Source organism: Podarcis pityusensis (genome assembly GCF_964106645.2).
Source record: "Podarcis pityusensis genome assembly, chromosome: 8".
Taxonomy (NCBI): Eukaryota; Metazoa; Chordata; class Lepidosauria; order Squamata; family Lacertidae; genus Podarcis; species Podarcis pityusensis.
In genome coordinates, this window is record NC_138033.1 from 14,756,539 (window position 1) to 14,767,108 (window position 10,570).

At 44.6% G+C, this 10,570-nt stretch overlaps 1 protein-coding gene across 2 annotated transcripts; it reads right to left on the minus strand.

The window, feature by feature from the left end:
* Positions 1-1,928: 1,928 nt before the first annotated feature.
* Positions 1,929-9,788, minus strand: LOC308484420 (phospholipase A2 inhibitor and Ly6/PLAUR domain-containing protein-like). Of its 2 annotated transcripts, none has more exons than XM_081019366.1 (6): positions 9,636-9,788; positions 9,216-9,322; positions 6,855-6,971; positions 4,292-4,444; positions 3,432-3,569; positions 1,929-2,281 (listed from the first exon to the last, which is right to left on the minus strand). In XM_081019366.1, exons 2-6 carry the CDS (start codon positions 9,259-9,261, stop codon positions 2,073-2,075), a joined length of 663 nt encoding a protein of 220 aa, XP_080875492.1. In that variant the 5' UTR covers positions 9,262-9,322; positions 9,636-9,788; the 3' UTR covers positions 1,929-2,072. The 2 variants fall into 2 exon arrangements, with proteins under 2 accessions (XP_080875492.1, XP_080875493.1); XM_081019367.1 differs by having other exon boundaries at positions 9,612-9,774.
* Positions 9,789-10,570: the final 782 nt, after the last annotated feature.

A 10,570-nucleotide genomic window follows, 5' to 3' on the forward strand; every position in this document is an offset into this window, starting at 1 on the left:
CTCACTGCGAGAAGTGAGGTTACAGGGAGCCAAGCAGAGGGCCTTCTTGGTGGTGGCACCCGCCCTGTGGAATGCCCACTATCTGACTTTTAGAACACATCTGAAGGCAGCCCTGTTTAGGGATGTTTTTAATGTTTGATGTTTTATTGTGTTTTTAATATTCTGTTGGGAGTCGCACAAAGTGGCTGGGGAAACCCAGCCAGATGGGCAGGGAATGAATGAATGAATGAATGAATGAATGAATGAATATCATCATCATCATCTGCTGGAGAAGTCATCCATTATCCATGCTTCGTAACTTCTAATGTTGCACGTGGGGCTCTCCTTGAAGGTGCTTTTGAAACTGAAGCTAGTACTGAACACAGCTCACTGAGACGACTTGTCGGAAGCATGCTTTGGCAGTATTAAAAAAACTCCTTTGGCTTCCAGTCCAAAATATAGGGGACAACTCTGAAAGACCGAAATCAAGTGTGAGGCAACTTTGGCCCTCCATGATGCTGAAAGACTACTATCATCAGCCCTGGCAAACATAGCCAAAGTCTAGGGATACAGGGAGCTATAGCTAAGTGACACATGGAGAGCCAAAGCTTTTCTACACCTGCCCTAATTAGCTTGGAGTATCTAAAGTAGGGGAGGGGAGGAATCTTTTTCAGCCCAACAGCTGGAATACCTTCTGAGCCAACCTTTCAGGGACACCTGCGAGTGGTGGGTGAGGCCAGAGGTGAAACTGTGCAGAGCCATGAATGTGAATTCCACCTTTGCCAATTCCACTCACCCCTCTCTTTCCTCCACCCAAAATAGGGATAGGAAGATCCGCTAAGATCGGTTTGCTCAGTCTCTTTGTTTACCCAGTCTTAAATGCAGCTCTCCACATTTCTGTGGCAGATTTCCCTTTTTTAAAGCACTCTTTGTATTCTTTGGCATTTGGGGGTAGAATTCTCCTAATAAACACACTTATGTACGCAGTTGAAGCTAATGTACACTTTTTTGAAGTAATTTCCCCTAATATGATTTTATCTTCTGAACAACCCTGAGACCCGTGGGTATAGGGCAGTATACAAATTTAATGAATAATAATGACAATGTTGTTTTCTGCATTTTGCCCATAAGTACCTACCTGGTAGGGATGCGGGTGGCACTGTGGGTTAAATCACAGAGCCTAGGACTTGCCGATCAGAAGGTCGGCGGTTCGAATCCCCGTGATGGGGTGAGCTCCCGTTGCTCGGTCTCTGCTCCTGCCAACCTAGCAGTTCAAAAGCACATCAAAGTGCAAGAAAATAAATAGGTACCGCTCCGGCAGGAAGGTAAAAAGCGTTTCTGTGCGCTGCTCTGCTTCACCAGAAGCAGCTTAGTCATGCTGGCTGGCCACATGACCCGAAAGCTGTCTGCGGACAAACACCGGCTCCCTCGGCCAATAAAGTGAGATGAGCGCCTCAACCCCAGAGTTGGTCATGACTGGACCTAATGGTCAGGGGTTCTTTTATCTTTACCTTTTTACCTACCTGGTAAATGTGAGCACAAGATGAGGTGAGCACCTGAGGTGACGCAACAGGGCTTGTCCTGTGTTCTTAACCCTTTCTTTCCCTCCCTCTCTCCCTCCCTCCCTCTCATTTTCCATTTATGAAAATCCTGAGAGGGGTTAAAAGTGGATCAAATTGAGCCCGAAGGACTTCCCTGCCACAAAACTTTTTTGAAGGCTGATTCTGAAACATCGCTGCCACCCCTGCTTCATCGGCAACCACCTCAGAATCCAAGGTGGTCTGTGAATACCCCCAAAGTGGGGGTATTTGCTTCTGCCTTGTTCAACGTGAATATATAGCCCTATTGCTTGGACCTCGAACCTATGAAAAGCAATAGGACAGAATGCTTCACTGAATAGCTTCCTTACACAAAACACAAGAGAAGAAAACCCCCGATTCCAATTGCAATTGATTTCAACCTGAGGTTTATTTTCACTCAGTGAATCAGAGAAAATCCATCTGGGAGGCCCAACTGAAGTATGAAAAAGTCGCCTATAGATAGGTGGAAGGCTTGATTGAAGGCAGAGCTGATACAACCCCATGCAGGTCCCTTTACACGAGGATCTTCAAGAGCAGGAGGAGCCCAGAGAAGGTTGGTAGGAGAAAGCCAGAGCATCGAGATCCCCGAGAAACCTCTGGAATGCATGTCGCCCTCCTAATCAGATCAGAATTTCCCAAAATGGGACTGCGGCCACTTCTTATTGAGGAACAGACAGACTTAGTAGTACAGCCTTTCATGGTTCTGTCCACACTGTTTGTTTCTGGAAATGGAAGAGAAGAGAGGGGATTATGGGAATCATAACGCCTTTTAGCTATTCTCCAAATCGCACGTTTTTCCTGGATAGTGGAGCTCAATGATGGTCCAGTGTAAGGATGAGCAAATCAGTCCATCTCAGTTTCTCATTTTTCCAGTCTTAAATTCAGTTCTCCACATTTGCACATCAGATTGCTATTTTCCCCATGAAATATTCCCCATGAAAACTCATGACCATTTCAGTCTTTCCTCCAATATACACTGGGTTATAGGCAAATTTTGCCAAATATACACCTTTCTATATTTTGAAAATTTACCTAATAGAATGCATTTTGTATGTGATTTTTACTAATATGCATATTTCTTCTTCCATAGTTTACACCCAATAAATGCATTTTCATAGACATTCCCGGGTTGGAGAACAGCAAAGCAAAAATTAGCACGATGCAAATTTTGGCAGGCAGCTTTCTAACAATATGCAACCAAAGCATTTACATGAGAAACAGCTGAAAGAAGAAGCCTGTGTGATTTAACTCAGAAGATAAGAGGTAGGGTTTTTTATTTTTTTAAAAACACATCTTATGGAAGGGAATAGCGGCAGTCTGCTTGTTCCTCTGAACTCAGCATGGCTCAGATTATATGTGATGATTATATCTGATGATATTGTCTTCCAAAGCAACTACTCTATTCTGAACTTTAAAAATGGAAAGTGTAATGCTGGTGGTCAACAAAAGAGGTTTAAAGACTGTCTCAAGGCAAATCTTTAAAAATGTAGTATAAACACTGACAACTGGGAAACACTGGCCTGCGAGCACTCCATTTGGAGAACAGCCTTTACCAAAGGTGTTATAGGCTTTGAAGACACTTGAACTCAGGACGCAAGGGAGAAACGTGCTAGGAGGAAGGCACGCTTGGCAAATCCACACCTTGATCAACTCCTGTCTGGAAACCAATGCCCCCACTGTGGAAGGACGTGTGGATCCAGAATTGGCCTCCACAGTCACTTACGGACTCATTGTTAAAACCGTGTTTATGGAAGACAATCTCACTCGGCTACAAGGGATCACCAAAGAAGAAGATGATGATGATACATAACCTAGAAAATTGGTGGGGAGGATGTGGACTTCAAGGGATGCAATGTCTGGGCCAACGCTTACGGGCATGTGAATGCGAAGACACGTCAAAGCAGTACACGTTGTGTCCTGTGCAGTTCACCATCTCTTCTTTGCACGTGTCTGACCACACGTGGCAGGCAGGGCACTGCTTTCCGTTCATTCTGGTTTCAATCGGTGGAACTGAAAACAAGGTGTGGAAACGCTTAATGGTTTGGAGGAGGCAGCTCGGTTGTTTACAGCTGTGGACAGGACCGGCCCAAGACGTTTTGGCACCTTACAGGGAGCCACAAAATGGCGCACCCATCTACACCAGGGAATATCTAGATCGGGAACAAGGGGGAAAGTAAGATCTGCATTGGGTTCTGGTGCCCCTGTGGATCCCACTGACCAAGGCGGTCACTTCACGTTTCCTCATGGACAGCCCAGCCCCGGTTGTAGAGGGAGGGTATGCTGCCTGACCAAACTCTTTCAGCCTTCAGCCACCTTCCATTTCCCAACCTTCCTGCTTACACCCAGTAGGTGGAACTGGCTGTGGCAGCTTCCTCCTCCTTATTCTCAGCATTGCCGCTGAGAAGGAGTGAGAAGGAACAGGACCATAACTCTCTGCTTTGCACTCCCTGCAGGTCCCAAGTAGCACCAGCCACTACTAGGCCAAAGCACAGCTAATTATATCTACCTTCAAGGTGGTTGTGAAAAGGGCGAGATATATTCATAGGGAAGGCAGCTAGTAGCTTTGAAGGTTAAAGGCCACTTCCACATTTACAGACCATACGGCAAAAATCAGAGACTCAGGGGCATGTCACATGTGCACACCTGGCTTCAGGGAACAGGTGGAAGGAAGGACATGGCGAGGGAAGAAGATTGGGGAGAGGAGCTAGCCCCCAACCCCATTATATACCCACATTTGGATTCAAATTTTTTGCACAAATTTTCGATGCAACAGTACACAACTGTCCTCATGAATCTTCCAGGTCCAAAGTACAATTCAATGGCGGAACTGGTACAGATGTTAGCAGTTGCACAGTCTTTGTCTATAGTATGTTCCTTTTTTCCATCTGCAATGGAAGATGGGGGGGGGAGGGAGATGGTTAATTTCATTTTACCACCTTTGCTTCCCACCTTTCCTCCTAGGAATGCATGTCAGCTGACATGGTTCACCCCATTCCATCCTCAGGACTGGTTAGTCTGTGAGATTGGGCCAAGGTCATCCAATCGGCTTCATTGGTCTCCCCAGCCGTAATCCAACACCTTAAACCAGCATGCCAGACTGGCTTCCATTTTATTCAGTCATCAAGATGATGAGCAGGGTTGTGTTTGGAAGGATGATGTAAAGATTAGGAATGGGTGAATATGTCGGTTTTGGATTTTCTCTCTTTTCCGAATCTTATTCAGTTCTCCACATTTCTGCATCAGAGACGGATATAGTGTCTTCCAAATGTAGCATGTTGTGTTATATTTTCCCAAAGGAGTGAAAATTGTTCTGGCCAACTCACAACAAAAAACATCATTGATTTTTCAGTATTTTTTTTCTTTAGTTCTTAAGATTTCTAAATCTGAGGCAGGGTGCGGGTAGAGAAGCAGGAATGGTTTAACAACTCCTACAAATGATTCCCAGAGTTAGTTCATTCCTTAAAACAGGGGCAGACCCCAGCACGGTCACCTTGAGATATTGTGGACCACAGTTCCCCATCATCCCTGACCATTGGCTATTGTGGCTGGTGCTGATGGGAGCTGTTGTCCAAAATATTGGTTTGTTTGTTTGTTTGTAATCCACACTTTCATTATAATATACAAAGGTGATAAACGATAGACGTTAAAAGCAAATCGGCAAAAGCATCCATAAAAACATCATCAAAAATATCAATACTGGTTGATTAAAAAAGAAAGTCATATTGCAAAGACCTATACAGCCTCCAGAAGACATCACATTGTTCATGGCTGCTTGCAAGGCTGTAGACAGGGTTTGGCAAAGCTAAGAAAAGCATGTGACATTATTGATCCTTCTGAAAAATCTGTGGCTAGTATTGTCTATTCCTCCAGCGTAGTCCTTTGTTGTATTCAATCTTGTCTGTTAGTCACTTCAGGATGTGACTGGATTTGAGGAACTGGCTATTTATTGTGTATCTTGGTGCTGAAGCCTAATCCTTCTCGAACCAATGTCCAGTCCAATCTGGGTGCTCTAAGGCACCTTCTATTCCTCATTTTCTAAGACGCCACTGTGGCGTTTGCCCTCCTGGGTGGGTCATAAGGAAAGGGTTAAATGAGTGTGAAGTGATTGGCCAGTGGGAACCCAAGGGGAGGAGTTAGAGTTACAGTTGGAGTTGTTTGGAAGTCAGTTGGGAGTTGGAGAAGGAAGAGGGAGGATAAGTCTGTGGGTTGGTCTAGTTTTGATGTGTGAGAATGAGAGAAACTGTTAGGAGGAGTCTGATAGACAGTTGGAATACAGTGGTGCCTCGCAAGATGAAATTAATCCGTTCCGCGAGTCTCTTCGTCTTGCGGTTTTTTCATCTTGTGAAGCACGGCTATTAGCGGCTTAGCGGCTATTAGCGGCTTAGCGGCTATTAACGACTTAGCGGCTTTAAGAAAAAGGAAACAAACTCGCAAGAACTCGCAAGACGTTTCGTCTTGCGAAGCAAGCCCATAGGGAAATTCGTCTTGCGGAATGACTAAAAAAACGGAAAACTCTTTCGTCTAGCGAGTTTTTCGTCTTGCGAGGCATTCGTCTTGCGGGGCACCACTGTAATCAGTTAAAAGTTATTAGGAAGGTATAGGCCGGTATAGGAACTAAGGATAATAAACTGACAAGAAAAATTATCTGAAACCATAAACTTGTTCACGCTTATAAAATAAACTTGATTATATTTTTTGATGTTAACAACTGTCTGGACTCAGTGTGTACCCGAGAGAAACAGGTTGGTGGCAGCAGGAAAGTGATCATAGTGGTGGCACAGGGATCAATAGACCGTCAAACGTCCGGGGACCCTGTGTGATCGCCACAGCCACCTACTCTATTTGCTGCCTGGAATCTGGTAGCAATGGGTTCTTGTGGCACCCAGCGGGGTAGCATCAAACCCACTGAAACCCACTATTAAAGCAGAGCAGCTACACTTAATTGGCCCTTAAATCACCTTAGTCTGTGTCAGACTGAAGGCATGAGTCAATTAGTTTGTTCCCTGGGGTGGTTTGCTAGAGATAATTAACAAGGCAGAGGGCCCATACAATACTAGTAGTAAGTGACTTTGACTGATCCTGTCCTTTGCCCTCTGCCATCACGGCAAAGGCCATAGCATAGTGTTAGAACACCTGCTGTGGATGCAGAACATCCCAGCCCCTGCCATCTCCAGGTAAGACTGGGAGAGGGATTCTCTGTCTAAGGTCATGGGACCAGCCAGCATATACAGTACTGAGCAAAATGTACCAATGATCTGACTCCACTTCTGCTTCAATAATCTCTCTCCCACTCACCTACAGTATTTTCAGTGTATGCGATCATGCAGGCATTTTTCTCCAGAGGGCAGGTCTTCTTAGGTCCTGTACAGTGGGTGCCATTGCTCAAACAAATCTCACACTCTAAAGAAGCAACTGGAAGAAGGAAAAGGAGGAGGCTGGGAGGCCATTTTTTAAGGACTCACCCTATTCAGTTGATTGTAAAAGGTAAAGGGGTAAAGGGACCCCTGACCATTAGGTCCAGTTGTGACCGACTCTGGGGTTGCGGCGCTCATCTCGCTTTATTGGCCGAGGGAGCTGGCATACAGCTTCTGGGTCATGTGGTCAGCATGACTAAGCAGCTTCTGGCAAACCAGAGCAGTGCACGGAAACGTCGTTTACCTTCCCTCCGGAGCGGTACCTATTTATCTACTTGCACTTTCACGTGCTTTTGAACTGCTAGGTTGGCAGGAGCAGGGACCAAGCAACGGGAGCTCACCCCGTTGCAGGGATTCGAATCACCAACCTTCTGATCAGCAAGTCCTAGGCTCTGTGGTTTAACCCACAGCGCCACCCGCGTCCCTTGCTCAGTTGATTGTACTTTATTTCAAACCTCCTTCATTGGAGGTTTTTAAGCAGAGGTTGGCTGGTCATCTGTCATGGGTGCTTTGGTTGAGATCTCTGCATCGCAGGGGGTTAGACTGGATGACCCAACTCTACAATTCTATGATACTACGATTCATGTTGTGTTTTAAATCGCTGTAACCTGCCCTGTAACCTAGGTGTGAAGGGAAGGAAGTAAACCAAATAATAATAATAATAATAATTTTGTTCCCATTTTCTGAAACTCCTTGACTATTCATCTTAAGGAACTGTGTTCATTATACTGCAATTTATCATTGTGCAAATTGTATTCTCTGATCCATGTTTTTTTAAAAAATGAAAACACAATATGAAAATCAGTGAAAATCGTTTCTTGTTGTTGTTGGGCATCTACCTGTCTTGAGAGGCAATGGAGTGTACCTTCGGGGCGAAGTCAAACCAGTGGAAAATCACAGCACCTGCTGGGGCTGCAGAGACTGGCAACTCATAACTGCTGCCTCTTGCGTTTTTTTTGCTGGATTAGCAGCACTGAAGTGACCTCTCCCTGCCACAAGCCTGGGCAGCGTGTATGGAGGTCCTGGGCTGCCCAGGCAATAAATAAGATCCCCCTCTCAGCCTCACTGATATGGTCCAAAGGAAATCAGAGAATACACCTGGCACCAGCTTTGTTGTAGGAGTTGCCAGAAGGAGGCGTACAAAACGCCTTCCAACTGTCTTAGGAACTCCACTTGGAGTTTGTTGTAGGGTTTACTCCTTTAACCTTTTCTTCTCCCAAAAATATCCCTCCATTTACAACCAAAATAACAAGTTAAAGTGGTGAGTCTACAGCATACCCTCCAACATTTCTCCGATGAAAATAGGGATGTCCCATTCCATAATGATATTTTTACTATTTATATCCCACACCTTATTGGGTTGCCCCATCACTCTGGGCAGCTTCCAACACGTATAAAAACATAATCAAACATTAAACATTTTTAAAAAAACCTTCCCTCTATGTGAATGCCTTCAGACGGCTTGGGCGTTGAATAACTCCATACCCTCCAACATTTCTCCAATGAAAATAGGGACATCCTAAGGAAAAGCGGGACATTCTGGGATCAAATCAGAAACCAGGACGGCTTCTCTAAATCAGGGACTGTCCCTAGAAAATAGGGACACTCGGAGGGTGTGCTACAGCGTATGAAAAAATTGTACAATGAAGGTGCACCTTTGCAGGAAGGGAAATGCACACATTTTTCAGAAGACAGTGCACAGCAATAATGTATAAATTAACATGCTATATTCAGGTAGGTAGCCGTGCTGGTCTGACGCAGTCGAAATAAATAAAAAATTGTCTGGTAGCACCTTAGAGACCAACTACGGTAAGTTTGTTCTGGGTATACGTTTTCGTGTGCATGCATGATATCTGCAAAAGTGTACATGCACATGAAAGCTTATACCCAGAACAAACTTAGTTGGTCTCTAAGGTGCTACTGGACATTTTTATTTTATTTTAACATGCTATGTACAAGCAAGCGAAAATGTGGCCTATTAGATTGAAGCTGTTGAAAAATGTGCAATTTGCATCTCTCTTTTGAACAAAACCATGTTCCTTGGTTTCTTTAGTTTAAAAATTGTGTGCAACAATTGCTTTCCACGCGATTTCTTTTTAAAATTCAAATTTAAAGGAATTACAAAAGACCTTGCGGGTGCCTTTCCATCTTATGCCCCTGCCAGCCTCGTGAAACTAGCTTGCATCTGACCCCAGCTACCCCAGTGGAATAAATTTGCAGTGAGTGAGCTGTCCTTCCTTACCTGTTGTAAGGAGGGCGAAAAAGAAAAATTCCAGGAGATCCTGCATGGTGATGGGAAATCCAGAGAAGCTGTCACCAAGGTGAATCAAATACTCTGGCTCAAAGCGCCTGTAAGGACAGCAAAGGGGGGGGGGGGAGTCGGCCAACACCTTAGCTGAGTATCAGAGGTTGCTGGCACCTGGGGCAGGGCAAGTGTTGCGCCCCCTGGTGGATTGGGTAGCTGGGGTGAAGATTCCTCCACCAAGGAACCAGAGGAGCTTGCCTGGCTGTCCAGAGCAGCACAGAATGGCCCAGAGAGTACACAGGCAGGCAGGCAACTAGCCACTCTGAGCCAGAGTGGAGAGGTGTGATTTTTGCACACACACCCCTGGGGCCTGAATTCTTGGGAGGGGCTAACCTGGTCAACTTCTAGGTACATAACCTGTTGATGAGTGGATGTTGCTTTCAGGTACACGCCATCAGCAGGAGTAACCGAACAGCTGGAGGGATGGATCGATCATAGCTGAATCCTGCTGAACACAATGCCCCCCACCTTGAAGCCGATGTTTAGTCTACCTCCACTAACTGTCGTCTAAGCCGCTAAGATTCTGTTTCCCTTAAAGCAACAGTACCTAAGTCATCACAACACTTGGGGGCAGGAGAGTGTCTCCCTCGGAATGGAATCAAGGGGTTCAATGAGGCTGAGGGTACGTTCTTCATATGTGGTGAACTTCTAAAAGAGTAAAAGAGTATTGGGAAATAATTTATAATGAATTGAAAAAAATGTTTAAAAGTACTTAAAATAAAAAGAGTCCTTTTTTTGGGGGGGGGGGGTAATTCAGGTAGAAATTCCCAGGTGTCAAAAAAGGCTATTTATATATGCCACTACTGCACCGTGTTTTGTTAGCCCCAAAATGGAATGCGAGTAAGGTCCCAGCTAAATAAGAATGGCAACTTAAACTAATGGAATACATGCAGCTGGCAGATTTAACTTACAGAATAAGAGAACAAGAAGAATATACATTTAAAGAAGAGTGAAAATGTTTAATGAATATATGGGTGAAAAGTGTGTACATTTGAAAACGTTGGCCATATTAAGATAAATTCAACAGTGTAAATAAGTGAATGCAAAGGACCTGAAATAAGTCATCAGGATTGGGGGTAGGATTTACAGACAATTTTAGCTAATAGAGGATGTCTTCCTAAGATATTATTATTGTCATAGTTATTATTAATATACTTTTATTATCCGCCCGTCACACTAGGGTCGCTGGGCAGATAAAAGCAATTAAAACAGAACATTAATATTAAAACATAACAGGCATAATATTAAAAATAGGTGTGCGTGGGTGAGTGGGTCTAAGCCAAGGTAAAGAG